The sequence below is a fragment of the Pelophylax lessonae genome, assembly GCF_965119305.1.
Source record: "Pelophylax lessonae genome assembly, chromosome: 5".
NCBI lineage: Eukaryota > Metazoa > Chordata > Amphibia > Anura > Ranidae > Pelophylax > Pelophylax lessonae.
The window spans coordinates 415,690,914-415,711,267 of NC_138772.1; the positions used below are offsets into that span (position 1 = coordinate 415,690,914).

General features: G+C 42.3%; 1 protein-coding gene across 1 annotated transcript in view; it reads left to right on the plus strand.

Moving 5' to 3' along the window:
* SPIDR (scaffold protein involved in DNA repair) overlaps window positions 1-20,354 on the plus strand; it is a 1,142,289-nt gene that overhangs the window by 412,660 nt on the left and 709,275 nt on the right. The window contains exon 8 of the mRNA XM_082258691.1: window positions 6,438-6,657. Within this exon, the coding sequence (XP_082114817.1) occupies window positions 6,438-6,657 (220 nt within the window). The remainder of the gene's footprint in view (window positions 1-6,437; window positions 6,658-20,354) is intronic.

Here is a 20,354-nt window from a genome sequence, read left to right on the forward strand (position 1 = left end):
GTCATAGGGATGTATGATCTGCCTTGGAGGGTTATCCCTTTGCTCTGATATGTTTTGATTATCAAAAGTATACTATGTAACTTGGCAGTGATCGTGTACAACCTTTACAAACACTTTAATGATATATCTTCATTAAAGCGAAATAAAAGCGAAATCCTAGTCAGACATTTTAATTATTTAAATTATTATTGTAATTATTTTTCAAAAAGTTGCCTCTGCTTTACTCTAAAATCCAGGACACTTGTATATGTAATTTACTAGTGCTGTACTTTACACTCACTACAGCTCTCAAAAAGGGCAGCAATAGTGTTGTGTACCCCTTATCCATTTTTAGAATGCTGTGTATTCTTTTGTAGCACTACCTCTGGAGGAGCCACTTGTGGTTCTCTGTTCTTTCCTCGACTCTGTAGACAACCTCAGCCCCTCTGACACATAAAATTAGGCAGAAAGAAATTGCAATGCTGCTGAGAGCACAAAGATAGATACTCTGCACACAATCTATAACACAATATCAGGAAGTAGACACCAACCGATTAGTAAAACAGAATTTAGTATATTGATGTGTGTTAAAGTAAATGGCAATATATTCATAAATGAGCAAATTGAGAATTAGATCAACCACAAATAACTAGCTCATGTGATCACGAGCTTGTAGCAGTTTGGTGTGGAGCTCAATATAGTTGAATTGATCTATACCTGATAACCTACCAGTCTGTATAAAATATAGGCATAGATCTAATTTAACTACAGTAATGAACAGTGTTGTAATAATTTTCCTGCAATCAATATACTATAGTGCTAGAGTACACTCTAGAAATGACTATAATAAGACCTAGGTCTACTGCAGTGCTATACCTTACCATAGCCTATAAATGAAGTCCTTGTGGCACAGCTTATCTAAAGACAGTCCTTTGCCCTAGTTCTTCAGTTAGCTAGTGTTTGGGCCCAGCCTTTATGATGATGCATATACAGTATCTCCCAAAAGTGAGTACACCCCTCACATTTTTGTAAATATTTTATTATATCTTTTCATGTGACAACACTAAATAAATAACACTTTGCTACAATGTAAAGTAGCGAGTGTACAGCTTGTATAACAGTGTAAATTTGCTGTCCCCTCAAAATAACTCAATACACAGCCATTAATGTCTAAACCACTGGCAACAAAAGTGAGTACACCCCTAAGGCAAATGTCCAAATCGGGCCCAATTAGCCATTTTTTCTCCCAGGTGTCATGTGACTCATTAGTGTTACAAGATCTCAGGTTTGAATGGGGAGCAGGTGTGTTAAATTTGGTGTTATCGCTCTCACTCTCTCATACTGGTCACTGGAAGTTCAACATGGCATTTTAAAGCAAAGAACTCTGAAGATCTGAAAAAAAGAATTGTTGCTCTACATAAATATGGCCTAGGCTATAAGAAGATTGCCAAGACCCTGAAACTGAGCTGCAGCACCGTGGTCAAGACCATACATCGGTTTACCAGGACAGGTTCTACTCAGAACCGGCCTCTCCATGGTCGACCAAAGAAGTTGAGTGCACGTGCTCAGCGTCATATCCAAAGGTTGTCTTTGGGAAATGGAGGTATGAGTGCTGCCAGCATTGCTGCAGAGGTTGAAGGGGTGGGGGGTCAGCCTGTCAGCGATTGGACCATACGCCGCACACTGCATCAAATTGGTCTGCATGGCTGTTGTCCCAGAAGGAAATATGATGCACAAGAAAGCCTGCAATCCATTTGCTGAAGACAAGCAGACTAAGGACATGGATTACTGGAACCATGTCCTGCGGGCTGATGAAACCAAGATAAACTTTTTTGTTTCAAATGGTGTCAAATGTGTGTGGCGTCAACCAGGTGAGGAGTACAAAGACAAGTGTGTCTTGCCTACAGTCAAGCATGGTGGTGGGTGTGCCATGGTCTGGGACTGCATGAGTGCTGCCGGCACTGGGGAGCTACAGTTCATTGAGGAAACCATGAATTTCAACATGTACTGTGACATACTGAAGCAGAGCATGATCTTCCTCCATTCAGAGACTGGGCCGCAGGGCGGTATTCCAACATGATAACGACCCCAAACACACCTCCAAGATGACCTCTGCCTTGCTAAAGAAGTTGAGGGTAAAGGTGATGGACTGCCAAGCATGTCTCCAGACCTAAACCCTATTAAGCATCTGTGGGGCATCCTCAAATGGAAGGTGGAGGAGCGCAAGGTCTCTAACATTCACCAGCTCCGTGATGTCGTCATGGAGTGGAAGAGGACTCCAGTGGCATCCTGTGAAGCTCTGGTGAACTCCATGCCCAAGAGGGTTAAGGCAGTGCTGGAAAATAATGGTGGCCACACAAAATATTGACACTTTGGGCCCAATTTGGACATTTTCACTTAGGGGTGTACTCACTTTTGTTGCCAGCGGTTTAGGTATTAACCACTTTCAGAGCGGAGGATTTTGTTACTCAATGACCAAGGCCCTATTTTGCGATTTGGCACTGCGTGACTTTAACGGACAATTGCGCGGTCGTGCGACGCTGTACCCAAACAAAATTGACGTCCTTTTTTCCCACAAATAGAGCTTTCTTCTGGTGGTATTTAATCACCATGGCGATTTTTATTTTTTGCGCTATAAACAAAAAATAAGCGACAATTTTGAAAAAAAAAAAAACAATATTTTTTACATTCTTTTATACGATTCTCAAAAAAAAATGTAAAAATCAAAATTTTTTAACATTTTAGGCCAATTTGTTTTCTGCTACATATTTTTGGTAAAAAAATCGCAATAAGCGTATTTTGATTGGTTTGCGCAAAAGATTTAGGTAATTTTTATTGTTTTTGTTTTTTTTACTAGTAATGGCTGCAATCTGCGATTTTTTTCAGCACTGTGACATTGTGGCAGACAGATCGGACCCCTGACCGACATTTTTTACACTTTTGGGGGTACCAGTGACATTACTACAGTAATTAGTGCTAAAAATATGCTATGTTACTGTAAAAATGACACTGGCAGGGAAGGGGTTAACAGTACTAGGGATCAAGGGGTTAAATGTGACCCTAAGGGGGTGATTCTAACTGGGGGGGGTGTGGCTTGTGAAGTCATCACAGAGACATGTGATCCTATATAGCAGGATCACATGACATCTGTGATCAATTCAGGGAGAAGTACGGACGGCTGTGTTTACATCAGCCGTCCGTCCTTCTCTGTTAGTGGCAGCTGCCTGTCACATGCACTGGCTTCACCGCCTCCGGCAGCGTGCGATCGCTCCCTAGCTCCTCCTAGGCAAGTGCTGTACATGTACGGCTCTTTGCCTGGGAGAGCCAGCCTGCCGCAGTAAATCTGTGGCGGCTGGACGTAAAGTGTTTAATGGCTGTGTGTTAAGTTATTTTGAGGGGACAGCAAATTTACACTGTTATACAAGCTGTACACTCACTACTTTACATTGTAGCAAAGTGTAATTTCTTCAGTGTTGTCACATGAAAAAATATAATATATTTACAAAAATGTGAGGGGTGTACTCGCTTTTGTGAGATACTGTAAATACTGTCCTAGTACAGTCTGCCTGCAGTGGTAATGGCTGCTAGTCAACTGTGTCCAGTCCCTATGTGTTCAGGCTCTACTAGCATTTGAATCATTGAAAATTGATCACACCTGGTGTACTGATGGCCTATCTCATTTCTTGAGACCCTAACAAGCCAGTAAAGTACAAATACCCTCTAAATTACCCATTTTTGGAAAGCAGACATTCCAAGGTATTTAGTAAGAGGCATGGTGAATTTTTTGAAGTTGTAATTTTCTTCCACAATTCTTTGCAAAATGAGGACCAAGTTATTTCTCACACACTGTATAGGCATACTTGCAACTACACCCCAAAATACATTCTGCTACTCCTCCTGAGTATGGCAATACCACATGTGTGGGACTTTTCCAAAGCCTGATCACATACAAAGGTCCAACATCCAAGTAGCACCTCCAGGTGTTCTAGGAGCAAAAATTACACATATAATTTCCTGACTGCCTATCACACTTTGAAGGCCCTGAAGTACCAGGACAATGGAAACGCCCACAAAGTGACCCCCTTTTGGAAAGCAAACACCCAAACACATAATCTAGGAGCCATTATGTGTCTTTTGAACAATTTTTTCCCACAAGTTTTTGGAAAATGTGGAAAGAAAATGAAAAGGCATTTTGTTTTTTACATGAAGTTGTTCATATATAAGATATTTCTAACACATAGCATGTACATCGCAAAAATGACAACCCAAAATACCTTCTGCTACTCCTAAGTATGGCGATACCACATGTGTGACACTTTTACACAGCTTAGCCACATACAGAGGCCCAACATTGGAGCACTGTTATTTCCAGACTTCCCATTACAATTTTGTGAGGCACTGTACAGTGCTAATAAGCACTGTAGTGGTACAGATGAGCACTGATGTGGCACAGATGTGGCACAGAAGAGCATGGATGAGCACTGATGTGGCACGGAAGAGCACTGACGTGGCATGGATGTGGCACGGATGAGCACTGATGTGGCATGGATGTGGCACAGATGAACACTGACATGGCATGGATGTGGCACGGATGAGCACTGACGTGGCATGGATGGGGGCACGGATGAGCACTGATGTGGCACAGATATGGCATTGATGTGACACGGATGAGCACTGACGTGGCATGGATGGGGCATGGATGATCACTGATGTGACACCGATGAGCACTGACGTGGCACGGATGAGCGCTGAGGTGGCATTGATGTGGCAGGAATGAGCACTGATGAGGCAAGGATGAGGACTGACATGGCATGGATGAGGCACGGATGAGCACTGATGTGGCACGGATGAGCACTGACGTGGCATGGATGGGGGCACGAATGAGCACTGATGTGGCACAGATGTGGCATTGATGTGACACGGATGAGCGCTGACATGGCATGGATGTGGCGCGGATGAGCACTGATATGGCATGGATGGTGAACGGATGAGCACGGATGTGACATTGATGTCACACGGATGAGCACTGACGTGGCATGGATGAGTGCTGACGTGGCGTGGATGAAGCACAGCTGAGCACTGGCATGGATGAGGCACGGCTGACCACTGATGTGGCACGGATGAGCATTGACGTGGCACGGATGAGCACCGACGTGGCATGGATGTGGCACAGATGAGCACTGACATGGCATGGATGAGCACTGATTTGGCATGGACGTGGCACAGATGAGCACTGACGTGGCATGTATGAGCACTGATGTGGCATAGATGAGCCACGGATGAGCACTGAGGTGGCATGGGTGGGCACTGATGTGGCGAGGGTGAGCGCTGATGTGGTGTGGATGTTGCACGGATGATCACTGATGTGGCACGGATGAGCACTGATGAGCACAGATGTGGCATGGATGACCATGGACATGGCATGGATGAGCACTGATGTGGCATGGATGAGCACAAATGTGGCATGGATGAGCAGCAGATGAGCACTGAGGTGGCATGGATGTGGCACGGATGAGGCATGGATGAGGTACGGATAAGGCATGCTTGACGTATGGAGGAGGCAGGGGATGAGTGCAGCTGCACACTCTCTCCTCGCACACTGTACCGATCGTTGTGTACAGGGTGTGAGGAGAGAGCTGAACCAGACATGCGCCGGTTTGTTGACAAGTGATCGTTCCGTCATTGGACGGAGCGATCACGTGGTAAATAACCGCTGTCATTTGCCCTTTACCACAATTCGTGATGCGCCGAGACCCAGCAAGCACGGACACTTCCGTGGGGGCGCGCGGAAAGCGAGATGCTGGGAGGACGTCATTGTATGTCTTTCCAGAATAAGGCAACCGCGCTGTAGCCGTCATTCGGCTATGGCCCGGTCAGCAAGGGGTTAAACGTTAATCATTTCTTTATGAAGCTTGACAGGTGAGTTTTTGCATCTATTCGTGATCCCAGAGAAGATTTTTCCCTCACTTCCTGTGCCTGTCATGCCCACATAAGAAAGGAGGGGATGCACTTGAGACAGGAAAGTTGTCACTGGGACAGGAAAGCACAGAAAGCAATAAAAACATTGTCAGGAGTTCTGATTATACTTCATTCTCCAAAAAATGTTTGCCTCTGTGTCCCTGTTGGGTAGATTTCCAATCAATTTCCATTCTTACATGAAATTTTGGAAAATCTGTCTAGTGTGGACTCAGAGGGTGTTAAAAGTTGACAGAAGTTCCAACCTGTCCAAACTGAACTGTAATGAGCACGTACAGTAGGCCAGAGGTTTAACAGAGGATCAGCTTGACAGAAAGGCATAATTGCATTTACAGAAAGGTTTGCCTCATGACCAGTTACATAAAAAAAAAATGGTTCTATGCCCTGGCTACTGTTAGAAAGTTTCTGGGCTCCAAGGTGTATTTTTTTTATTAATTTATAATAGTACTTTGGTGACGATCTCCTTTATATTTTGTTTGAAGGAGATAAATCGGGGACGCTTCTTCTAAAGTTGATTGACATTCATGAGGAATGTGCAGTATGGATTGCAGGCTGTCAGACATTAACAGACCAACAGAACGGAGACAACCCCACTATAAATCACCATAAAGATGCAACAAAGCTGAAAGTTCTGTTTTCAAGACAAACCGCAGAACAACTTAAGCCAAAGCTGAATGACATCATCCACATCTACCCACCTTGGTGAGTGAACAACAAACTTATAAAGTGCAGTAGACTACTGCTGTGACATTTTATGATTATTGACATTATTATTACAATTTTTCCATATCCTGGCAATAATAGGATATAGCTTTCCTAATAGAATTCATTCAATGTCTTTTACAAAAATCTCTAAACGTGGTGTCCCCATATAAGTTAGTAATTTACTCTCTCTGTTTGTTCTGTTTACCAATATCATTGAAAGTGAAAGTAAAAGAAAATCCCAAGTTTTGGGTTATCCCCAGAAAAGTAATTAAGGGGAAATCTTCCAATGCGGACACTAGTTTAAGTGACTTTGGTCTCCAAGGAATTTCCTTATTTTTTAGGGATTTCCTCTCAGTTCCTCTTTGGCTTTTGGACAGGAAGTGAAGGTAAATCTCCACAATGGGAAACAGATGGCGGAAAAAAAACTCATCATTTTTTTGGTTCTCTATTCAAAACTAAAAAAATAGTTTTGCCTACAGTATAGTTCTACTTGAAAGAAACATTCCACCAATAATAGTTCAATAATATTAGTCACTGGAACAGATGTGCTCTTGGCCAGTGGCCACCAGGGCACAAAATACGACTAGGTTTCCCCAGCTTTTATACAGGCAACATTAAAAACACTTTCCTACTGCAAAACTATACAGCAGGAAATTTCTCAAACACTGCTTTGAGCAAGTTATATACTATATGTGTTTATTGCCTATTGTAACCTGTGAGACCATAGAACTTCTTCAGTAATTCATATAGGTAGTTGAAGAAGATTGAAAATTGTGCTGAAGTTGGTTATACATTGGGTCCCAGGTTTATAGTTCCACTTTTTAATGCTAAACCATTAAAACACAGCTGTGTATTTTCGGTAGTTGTGTGATTAAAAAATGTTGAACTCCTTTGGCAAACTAGTAACAACAAAGGACCTGTCAAACTAGTAACAATAAAGGACCGAATCCAGTTACTATGTGAAGCCTCATAGGGCAAAGAAAAAAATCTCTTTACCTTCCTTGACTGAGCCAAACCCTCCGTCTAAGTCGCACACGCTTCCCTCCCCGGATATTGCAGCCCAGAGTTGGGAGGGTTTCAGTGACAGTGCTTCAATCCAGAAAGCAATGGGCAGAACTAGGTGTTCTAAATGACAAGCTACAAGATTTGTCAAATTAGCAGTGACCATGCTGATGGCCATATCCCACAGCATTTATTTTTATCTTGCGTTCATTGTCAGACACAGCTGCTTTATCCATGATCGAACAGTTTTATAGCCCTACCTACAGGAGTAGGACTCTAGGCAGAAAAATCTCGGCACCTCCTATTGGCAGTCCTCTCTGGGTATAAAACCCCCTCTCTGTTAAAGGCCTTCAGTCATTCTGCCTAGTGTCAGGAGTATGGACATGTTTTGTTTTTTTTTATGCTGGGACTTGTGGTCCTATGGATTTCTTTTTCTTTTTCTTTTTCTTGTTCCTGGGATTTTTTCCTGTGGAGATTTTCTATAAAAGTCAGGCTGGGCGACAGGCTGGATAATCTAGATCCAGTGGTAACCCCAGCTTGACTACTAACTCTGCGCTCGGTCAGCCATGACTATGCTTCATCCTGGACCGGGGCTGCCAGCAAGTTAAACGTCTCACAGGGACACATATAATCAGGCGCTTATAGTTACAGTATTACCCTTGGCCGACAGCCCCACACATGGGTGGAGAGAAGGATTTGTCATGGGAGCTTTACCTGCATGCTTCAGCTGGTAAGTAGAATTGCCCCCTCCATCCCTGAACGCGGTGTGGGGCACGGGTACTCCCTGGGGTGGTCTGTCCTGCAGGGTCCCCTAACCCCCGTTATCCTCATGGCAGCTTAATGGGTGGTTGTCGCTGTCTCATTGGACGGATCACCCTCATGATCTACTGACCCCGATCCAGTTGAACAGCGCCCCTGCAGTGGTGTATGTCAATCATCAGGGGTGCACAGGAAGTGCAGCAGTGGCTCTGGAGGCATCTCACAACCTGAGATGAGCGGAAAAGTTAGTTCCGGCTCTGTCCACAGTACATCTTCTAAGGGGCGAAAACTGGTAAGCAGATTATCTCAGCCATCAGATACTGGATCAGAGTGAGTGGTCCCTGCCCCAGGAGGTTTTCCATCAGCACCTTTGAAAACGTCATCTATGACGAAACAACGTTAAGTCACGGCGTGCTGACGTCATTTCCGGTAGCGTCCGAGTGCAGATGTGCGGAGCCGTCCAGCCGGCGGCTGATACAACGTTTTCTTTGCATCTTTTATATAGGCGATCTTATCCATCCAGTATCCTATACAATCTGTGGGGATCTCATTGTCTATTTACCTCAGGACATCAATGCTTTAACAAGTTCTTCATCTGGTAAGAGGCTTGGAGGTGTCATTGTACCTGAGTGCTGGGTGGAGTGCTATTTGTCCATATAAGCAAGTTTTATATCCAATCTGATCCACATCTTGAGAGGTTTATCACGGATATCTACCAACAACATCAAGATCGTTGTTTAGGATCCTGGGCCTTTGTTACACTGTGTTTTGGTAAGCATATTACCAAGGGGGAATTTGGATTGACACCATTTCTTCACTTTTCTTCATTATATTTGGACATTCATTTTGATTTGAACTTTTTCACTTGATGATTTTTGGACATTATTTAGTACTATATCACTGAGCGTGACTTTTCTATATATAATTCCGAAAGGGTGTGGTCACACTTGAAGTTGCTGCTTAATTTAATTTATCACCTTTAGCGCTGTTACTCCTTTTTATTATTTCCATCAGCTCTCCCTTCGATGGGGGACACCAGACATGGATTTTATGGTGCCTCGTCTCAAACTAAAGGTTCCAAGATTTGTGGCAAGATCGCCGTATCCCCTGGCGGATGCGATAGATGCGCTAGTGGCACCATGGGATCTGTACAGTCTCATCTATGGCTTCCCACACCTCAGATTGATTCCTTGTCTGTTACTCAGGATAGAGGCCGAAAGGATCCTGCTCATCCTGGTGGCTCCGGACTGGCATTGCCATCTGTGGTATGCAGATGTGGTGTGGTTGGTGGTTGGCGCTCCCTGGCAGCTACCTCTTCGAGAGGACCTGCTATCTCAAGTGCCAGTCTTCCACCGTGCTTTACCGTTGCTGGCTTTGATGGCGTGGGTTTTGAAAGCCAGGTTTTAAAGGACAGGGGATTGTCTGGCGGGGTGATCCCAACTATGCTAAAGGCTCGTAAGTTTATTTCCCGGAAGATTTATCATCACACCTGGAGAACTTATATCCCCTTTGCCACCGTGGAACTTGAATTTGGTGCTGTCTGTTCTTCAGCAGCCTCCCTTGGTGAGCATGTGGGATATTCCCTTGCTTATGCTTTCTCAGAAAGTTGCTTTCCTGGTAGCCGTCACTTCAGCTCGGAGGGTTTTGGAGTTGGCGGCTTTGTTTTGTAAGCCGTCTTATCTGGTTCTACACAAGGACAAGGTGGTGCTTCGGCCTCCCTCCTCCTTCCTGCTGAAGGTGGTGTCAGATTTCCACTTGAAGACATTGTCCTTCCTTCTCTCGTGTCCTCAGCCGTCACACCCTAAGGAGGTGGTTCGTGCAATTCGCGTGTACCCTTTCGTGACGGTTGCTTTTCGGAGGTCCAATTCTTTGTGCTGGCTGATGGTCCAAAGAGGGGCTTGGCAGCCTCACCTGCCACCATTTCCCATTGAATTGGGCAGACAATTGTGCAAGCCTATGCAATTAAGGGCAGGGAACCTCTCTTGCCTGTTACGGCGCACTCCACCAGGACGGAAAGCGTCTCCTGGGTGTTCGGACATCAGGCATCCGTTTCTCAAGTGTGCAAAGTGGCGATCTGGTCTGGTCGTCTGTGCACACATTTACGAAGTTGATGTGTTTGCATCTTCCAATGCTAGTTGGGGCTGCAAAGATTTGCAAGCGGGTGTTTAGGGATCCTGGGCATTTTTGGGGGGTAATAGAAAGACAAGGGTGACCAGCGCTATGGAAGTGTGTAGATAATATATAATATACAGGTGTAAGCTGCCAGCAACAAAACCCAGAGGGGTTAAGATAATTGAAAGTGCAAGAGAAGTTGCCCCGGCGCTACCTCTAAGTGACACCTTGTCACTTTAAAATATATGTGCCATAGTGTGAATGATTGGGAAAACAGTGAATAAAATTAAATATAAATAAATAGTGCACATGTAAAATTGAATAATCCTTTTGTGAACAAGGATATTTCTTTGTGACCACTGTGAGAAGGTGCTCGTGTGCAAGTTTCAAATAAATAAATAAATACGCTGAAAAGATAGTGATGAAATTTTTATTCCAATCAATAAATAGATTAAATGGATTTAGTGCAATAAATAAATAAATTAAATGAATTTAGTGCAATAAAAGACAAATAAATAGTGCCACTGGGTAGTGTGCCAGTGTGAAATTATAATATTGCTTGTAGAAGGTGCCAGTGAGGCAAGTGAAAGAAAGAAAATCCCACTGTGGAAAAAATAATGAATGAAGGTTGCATACACTAGCGTGGCCACTAGATGTCGCAACTCCAATACGACCTGTTTGGTAGTATTTCCTGGATTAGGTAAGCACAGTCATGAGGGTTCCTTCTCCACGGCGAACAAGTATTGCCAGTTGATGTCATGTAACATAAGAAAAAGGGAACCCCATTTGTGAAGTAAAATAAGCGGCAGTAGAAAAAAGCATAGACACACTCACGGTGTAGGCTGATAGCGATCAGTTGCGGTCTCCCGGGAAGCTTCCGCGTTCCGCGGTCAGATGCTGTTTTGAAACCGGAAGTGACGTATGACGCAATGGACCCGCCCTACGCGTTTCGTCAGAGGACATCTGCTGGAGAGTGGCTGTGAATTCAGGAGCAGTGCAGCATTGTTGCCACGCCCTCACAGAAAGCGGCATTAGGTTAATTTCACTGGTAGGATCAATAGGTATTTTTGTGACTTTATAGGAAATATTGAAGTGCAGATGGCTTATAAATAAATGCTGTAGCACATGTTTTTTTTCTAATAGGGGGGCCAAAGTATTACTTTAACAGCAGAAATAATCTATTGCCCGAATTGCACGATTTATGTTGGCACCAAACTAATTGGTAATTATTTAACATACTGTGCCTGTTTATCAAGATTTTTTAAATGTTGTTTTAAGGTCTATTGTCTGAATAAAGCTGGCTACACAGTGTCCAAAAATAGGCTAGCAGGAATCGGCTGACTTTCAATCAGTGTATACAGCAGTCTGTTCGACAGGAGGTACATGCTGGAAAACCATAATTGTATACATGCCAGGAAATAAAACTAATTGTTGCCAAAAACCCAAAAATGTATTGAGGTGTCTACAAAACACAACTGCAATCCATAACAAACATACAGATCCGATATAGGCTATATAAAAATGTTTATTAATTGAAAAATCTAAAAAAAACTATTCCAGTGCAACACCTTGCAGAGACTAATGTTGGATAAAAGTATCTAGAAGATATACAATATTACAGCAGCTTGTAATATGTATGAAAGCAACTTGTCAGAGCCTGGATTTGAGCCTGGATCCTCTGATGTGTCAGGCAATTTCTCTTCTTGCTGAGTTTTCCTGGAATGCTGGACAGTTCCCAGGACAATTCCTTGAATGATCATGTCTTGAATCCTGAATATTTCATGGGGTGAATCGATTAAGGTGCATCCACGTTCATTTTCAGTGGCTAGAATATTGTCTTTCTTCCAGAGAGGGGTTGAGCAACGGTTGGCATTGGGTACCATTAAGGGCCAGGTTTTTTTTTTTCAACGCCCTTTAGCTACGCATTCTTTGATTCACATCTTTATCCAGGGAGTTCACCATATGGCTCCTCCGATACGGTCCCCGTTACCTCCGTGGGATCTTGATTTGGTACTGTCACTCTTTCAGAAACCTCCCTTTGAAATCATTAGGGAGATTCCTCTGCTTACACTGTCACAGAAGGTAGCCTTTTTGGTAGCTATTACCTCTGCGGGCCGAGTATCTGAATTGGCGGGGCTGTCCTGCCGTTCACCCTATCTGGTGGTCCACAGAGATAAAGTGGTACTTCGACCGAATCAGTCTTTTCTTCCTAAGGTGGTCTCTGATTTCCATTTGAATTGTGCTGCCTTTACTTTGTCCTAAGCCCAAGCATTCTAAAGAAATTGCTTTACATTCTTTGGATATGGTTCGGGGAATTAGGGTTTACCTGGCGGCTACTGAGTCTTTCAGGAAATCAGACTCTCTTTTTGTCCTTACGGAAGGACCTCGGAAGGGATTGGCTGCGTCTCCTGCGACCATATGCAGATGGATCAGGCAGACAGTAGTACAGGCTTATTCACTTAAGGGTCAGGTTCCACCTTTCCCTGTGAAGGCGCATTCTACTAGAGCGATGAATGTTTCTTGGGCTTTTCGTCACCGGGCGTCAGTAATACAAGTTTGCAAAGCGACAACTTGGTTGTCTGTGTACACGTTCACAAAATTCTACAAAGTAGATGTGTTGGCTTCCTCGGATGCTTCATTTGGCCGCAAGGTTTTGCAGGCAGCTGTTTAAGAGAGAATTTAGTCTCTTTAAGGGTGTATGTTGTTTCTAGGAGAGCTCCAGTTGTTCCTGGTTGAGCTTCATGTTACCTGGGTGGCTAAGTTTAGCCTTTGGGAATTACGTTCCTTTCTGCGTTGTTTTCCCACCCCTCATGTTAATACTGCTTTGGGATGTCCCAATGGTTAAGAAGAATATGAAGTTGCGTCTGTCAATGAACGATAGAGAAAACTGGATTTTTGACTTACTGTAAAATCCTTTTCTCTGAAGTTCACTGACTGACGCAGCACCCGCCACTCTATATGAGTTGGGTTGGGGCTTTTTTCTTCTGACACTGCTTGCAACAAAACGTAATGCCTATAGCAGAGTGAGTGAGTGTATACACCCAGGGACTGCCCCATGATGCGGTAAAGACTTTTCCTGCCTAGTGTCCTACTCCTGTAGGGGGCAGCATAACCCAATGGTTAAGAAGAATATGGAGCTGCGTCTGTCAATGAACTTCAGAGAAAGGGATTTTACGGTAAGTCAAAAATTCTGTTATTTCTGATATTTCTAAAAGTATTGGAGTAAAATTAGACTGCACTAGAATACATTTTATATTATACCAGGCAGTGATTATTTAAAGCTTCCACTAGAAATTTAAAAATTAAAGAAAAAAAATACAGTTGAGTGAAGCTCGTAGCAGCTAAACTTCCAGCATTTCACAGTTTTTTTTTTTTCCATAAACAAGTTATTCTGCTGGTGATCCCTTGTTTTGTTTGTTCATTTTTCTGAAAAAACAAAGTACAATAGGGTTTTGTTCATTTTTAATACCCAAATACATTAAACATTTTTTGTGCCATATTAAAAAAATGCAATTGTTGATTTGTTTTTTATGACTTGAGTGTTTGTCCTGGCCTGGGTCTAATACAATCCTTTTGTTCTGGTACTTAAGCAGTAATAAATTAGTGTGTCCCCTAAATGTCAAGCACAAAGTATGCATTTGGCTTGAGCATCAGAAGACAGTGAATGGGATGCAATGGTGAGAGGAAAAAGAGGAGACATTTAACATCTGCTAGAAGCATTCCTTTATTTTATTTCCATTATGTTATATCTAGTTAGCACTATAGTACACAAATGCCTGTGATAAGTTCCCTGATAAGAATTTTAATAAATTGTTTTATTTACCTGCATCTCTTTTGTCTAGTCAAAATATTCTGATTCTATTCGCTACTTTTGACTTGAGTTTTTTTTTTTTTTTTTGGGAAACTCCTCAGCATTTTTAAGCCAAGACATTAAGCAGAACTACAGCAATTTTTTTGTTTTATAATAGCAGCTTAGCTCCTCCTGCTTTCTTTCCCAGAGTAGATGCTGTGTGTTTACATTAAAGATTGGAAGGCTGCCACGTCACTGCTGGGAGAGGGAAACTGAGCTGCTGCTTGAAAAAGCTTTAATGCTTCTGCAGGAAATCTAAAGTGGTATTTTACCAGCAAGCCAAAACAAATATACAGTGGGTACGGAAAGTATTCAGACCCCCTTAAATTTTTCACTCTTTGTTATATTGCAGCCATTTGCTAAAATCATTTAGGTTCATTCTTCTTCCTCATGAATGTACACATAGCACCCCATACTGACAGAAAAACACAGAATTGTTGACATTGTTGCAGATTTATTAAAAAAGAAAAACTGAAATATCACATGGTCCTAAGTATTCAGACCCTTTGCTCAGTATTTAGTAGAAGTCCCCTTTTGATCTAATACAGCCAGGAGTCTTTTTGGGAAAGATGCAACAAGTCTTTCACACCTGGATTTGGGGATCCTCTGCCATTCCTCCTTGCAGATCCTCTCCAGTTCTGTCAGGTTGGATGGTAAACGTTGGTGGACAGCCATTTTTAGGTCTCTCCAGAGATGCTCAATTGGGTTTAAGTCAGGGCTCTGGCTGGGCCATTCAAGAACAGTCACGGAGTTGTTGTGAAGCCACTCCTTCGTTATTTTAGCTGTGTGCTTAGGGTCATTGTCTTGTTGGAAGGTAAACCTTCGGCCCAGTCTGAGGTCCAGAGCACTCTGGAGAAGGTTTTTGTCCAGGATATCCCTGTACTTGGCCGCATTCATCTTTCCCTCGATTGCAACCAGTCGTCCTGTCCCTGCAGCTGAAAAACACCCCCACAGCATGATGCTGCCACCACCATGCTTCACTGTTGGGACTGTATTGGACAGGTGAGCAGTGCCTGGTTTTCTCCACACATACCGCTTAGAATTAAGGCCAAAAAGTTCTATTTTGGTCTCATCAGACCAGAGAATCTTATTTCTCACTATCTTGGAGTCCTTCAGGTGTTTTTTAGCAAACTCCATGCGGGCTTTCATGTGTCTTACACTGAGGAGAGGCTTCCGTCGGGCCACTCTGCCATAAAGCCCCGACTGGTGGAGGGCTGCAGTGATGGTTGACTTTCTACAACTTTCTCCCATCTCCTGACTGCATCTCTGGAGCTCAGCCACAGTGATCTTTGGGTTCTTCTTTACCTCTCTCACCAAGGCTCTTCTCCCCCGATAGCTCAGTTTGGCCGGACGGCCAGTTCTAGGAAGGGTTCTGGTCGTCCCAAACGTCTTCCATTTGAGGATTATGGAGGCCACTGTGCTCTTAGGAACCTTAAGTGCAGCAGAAATCTTTTTGTAACCTTGGCCAGATCTGTGCCTTGCCACAATTCTGTCTCTGAGCTCTTCAGGCAGTTCCTTTGACCTCATGATTCTCATTTGCTCTGACATGCATTGTGATCTGGAAGGTCTTATATAGACAGGTGTGTGGCTTTCCTAATCAAGTCCAATCAGTATAATCAAACACAGCTGGACTTAAATGAAGGTGTAGAACCATCTCAAGGATGATCAGAAGAAATGGAAAGCACCTGAGTTAAATATATGAGTGTCACAGCAAAGGGTCTGAATACTTAGGACCATGTGATATTTCAGTTTTTCTTTTTTAATAAATCTGCAACAATGTCAACAATTCTGTGTTTTTCTGTCAGTATGGGGTGCTATGTGTACATTCATGAGGAAGAAGAATGAACCTAAATGATTTTAGCAAATGGCTGCAATATAACAAAGAGTGAAAAATTTAAGGGGGTCTGAATACTTTCCGTACCCACTGTATGTTACCATTTACCAATCCTTAGAAATGGTAGACCTAAATCCTCTGAAAAATTTAGGGAGAGAGCTGAAACTTTAAGTTGCCAAGCGACAGCCAAGAAACCCTAAGGATTTCGAAAAGATCTGGAAAGAGTGGACCAAAGTCCCTCGATGTGTGCAAACCTTGTAACCAACTACAATAAACATCTTAGGGAAATAAATGTAGATAAAGTTGCTCTAGTCTGGATAAACAGATGGACCGATATAATGTCTAAAACCAAACAAATGAATGCTCAGCCTATATTAAACACTAATAGGTACGGCAGCCAGCACAATAGGGGTACAAATCCAATAGATAAAATAATAGATATAAAGTGCAGCGCCTAATGAGAATTCCTATATACATATAGACATATTATGCAAAAACCATAGTGACATGGATTATAAAGTCCAATGATGGACACAGCCTGGATAGATGGATAAAAAATGATAAAGCTCAAAAATCATAAGGCAGTCTCTGAAGGGGAAGGAGGAGTGATGACAGGAAACCGCTCCCACTTAAGACTGATATCCACCACCGCAATGTGAGTGCCAAGGAACTCTTACCAGAACAAAGGCAAAAGAGACATGTGTATCAGAGGTCAGCTTGTAGTCATCAAACAGGCATCAGTGGCAGGGATCAGTAGATCAATCATCAGCCTCTAGAGCCTCTCCAGAACCAGGATCCAGGGACTGGAATGCAGGTAAATGCGCTAGTACTAAATAAGCTTCCCTCACCAGTCACAAAACAGGCATGAACCTCATGAGGAAAACAGAAGGCATCCGATTGTGTAATACGTTCAAGAGATCAATTTTATTAGAAAGTAGGACAGGTACTCACAAAATGACTTGCATGTATACAACATTGGAAATCCCAGACGGCTGCGGCGGCAGCGTGCTTGCGTACGTTATACACGACTGACGCGTTTAGTCATCATAGACGTTATCAAAGGCGCTGTAATCCATGTCACTATGGTTTTTGCATAATATGTCTATATGTATACAGGAATTCTCATTAGGCGCTGCACTTTATATCTATTACAATAAACATCTTACCCTGGTTTCTCCACCACGTATGAAGTCATGTTTTGCTTAGAGATCCAATGCTTATTTTACTCACTGAACTGCAACTCAATTTATAACCTATGTATCATGTGTTTTTTCTGGATTTTTGGGTGCTATTCTGGCTCTATCATTTAAAATACACCTATGATCGCAATCATAGACCCTTTATTTCTTTGTCAGTGAGCAAACTTACAAAATCCTGCAGGGGATCAAATTATTATTTTCCCCACTGTATGTAAGCACCCAAAACAAACATACTGGCTAGATAACCAGGTCAAAATGAAAGAAAACCTAAAAAAAGAAAACCAATGCAGCCATCATATCTAAGACTTAGTCATTTTAATATACAGTCAGGTCCATAAATATTGGGACATCGACACAATTCTAATCTTTTTGGCTCTATACACCACCACAATGTATTTGAAATGAAACAAACAATATGTGCTTTAGCTGCAGACTTTCAGCTTTAATTCGAGGGTATTTACATCCAAATCAGGTGAAAGGTGTAGAAATGACAACAGTTTGTATATGTGCCTCCAACTTTTTAAGGGACCAAAAGTAATGGGACAATTGGCTGCTCAGCTATTCGATGGCCAGGTATGGGTTATTCCCCCATTATCCCATTTACAAGGAGCAGATAAAAGGTCCAGAGTTAATTTCAAGTGTGCTATTTCCATTTGGAATCTGTTGCTGTCAACTCTCAATATGAGATCCAAAGAGCTGTCACTATCAGTGAAGCAAGCCATCATTAGGCTGAAAAAAAACAAAACAAAACAAACCCATCAGAGAGATAGCAAAAAACATTAGGTGTGGCCAAATCAACTGTTTGGAACATCCTTAAAAAGAAAGAACGCACCGGTGAGCTCAGCAACACCAGAAGACTACGGAAAACAACTGTGGTGGATGACAGAAGAATTATTTCCCTGGTGAAGAAAACACCCTTCACAACAGTTGGCCAGATCAAGACCACTCTCCAGGAGGTAGGTGTATGTGTGTCAAAATCAACAACCAAGAGAAGACTTCACCAAGTGAATACAGAGGGTTCACCACAAGATGTAAACCATTGGTGAGCCTCAAAAACAGAAGGCCAGGTTAGAGTTTGCCAAACAACATCTAAAAAAGCCTTCACAGTTCTGGAACAACATCCTATGGACAGATGAGACTAAGATCAACTTTTACCAGAGTGATGGGAAGAGAAGAGTATGGAGAAGGAAAGGAACTGCTCATTATCCAAAGCATACCACCTCATCAGTGAAGCATGGTGGTGGTAGTATCATGGCGTGGGCATGTATGGCTGCCAATGGAACTGGTTCTCTTGTATTCATTTATGATGTGACTGCTGGCTAAAGCATCAGGATGAATTCTGAAGTGTTTCGGGCAATATTATCTGCTCATATTCAGCCAAATGCTTCAGAAATCATTGGACGACGCTTCACAGTGCAAGATGGACAATGACCCGAAGCATACTGCAAAAGCAACCAAAGAGTTTTTTTAAGGGAAAGAAGTGGAATGTTATGCAATGGCCAAGTCAATCACCTGACCTGAATCTGATTGAGCATGCATTTCACTTGCTGAAGACAAAATTGAAGGGAAAATGCCCCAAGAACAAGCAAGAACTGAAGACAGTTGCAGTAGAGGCCTGGCAGAGCATCACCAGGGATGAAACCCAGCGTCTGGTGATGTCTATGCGTTCCAGACTTCAGGCTGTAATTGACTGCAAAGGATTAAAAAGTGAAAGTTTGATTTATGATTGTTAATCTGTCCCATTACTTTTGGTCCCTTAAATAGTGGTAGGCACATATACAAATGGTTGTAATTCCTACACCGTTCACCTGATTTGGATGTAAATACCCTCAAATTAAAGCTGAAAGTCTGTAGTCAAAGCACATCTTGTTTGTTTCATTTCAAATCCATTGTGGTGGTGTATAGAGCCAAAAAGATTAGAATTGTCCCAATATTTATGCACCTGACTGTAGTGTTTGCTTTTGGGTTTAATACTCTGCTTTAAAATTGCTCCACAGTGCCTGCAGCTTTATAGATCATTGAGGGTTTTTCTTTTAAGCACATTTACTTATTGTTTAGAACATATAAATATTTGTATATAGCCTGACCATAAATTCATAAGTAAAGGGTTCATTTCACAAATCATTTGCTAAATTGTTGCGGTTGATTAGATCCCATTTACCTTTTCTGTGTGTACCATATTCATGGTTAGTGACTGTGAATTAATTGTACTTTTGCACAGGCAAATAGGCGAACAGGCAGCCATGATAAGTGCTTAGTACCATACTCACAACCTAATACAAAGTAGTCATATCAAAGTATTTCCTATGTATAATTACTCATAACTAGATAATAAACGTTACTAGAGGCAGAGTTTTATTAGTAAACCTGCAAATTACAAATTAGGGAGTTATACACACATTTTTAGAGCATATCAATAAAATCAGAATTGAAAAAAATCTCGTATACAGGCTAAACATCGTTAGATTTACCGAAAGATAATCCGAAGTTATGAAGTGAATCTGAACTCCTGATTACAGTATTATTTCCTTTTAAGTAGAATGTATATGCTGTTGCCAGTCTGGCAGTATAAAAACAGATCCAAATCTGGGTAATGTTCTTGCAAGTATCGACACGGTAGTTCTTGACTGCTTTGGTCAGTCAGCTGCAAGCATCCTATGACCTTTCTCAAGGAGGACCAGAGTTTGATGCATTTTGAAACGTTTTCATGTAAATGTATTAATCTGTGTTCTTTATGTGTTGATGAAGGGGTGTTCCTGTATCTAAATGATCATAAATTGTCATTTTTTAGCTGAATTTCCCCCTGATGTTATATTGGCTATAAACAGGGGCATTGTTTTTGTAACTGTAACCACTTTCAACCAACTTTTAATTGCAAAACTCATGAAACAGATCAATACAGCCTTCCACAATCACAGATTTAAATCTATAAATTATT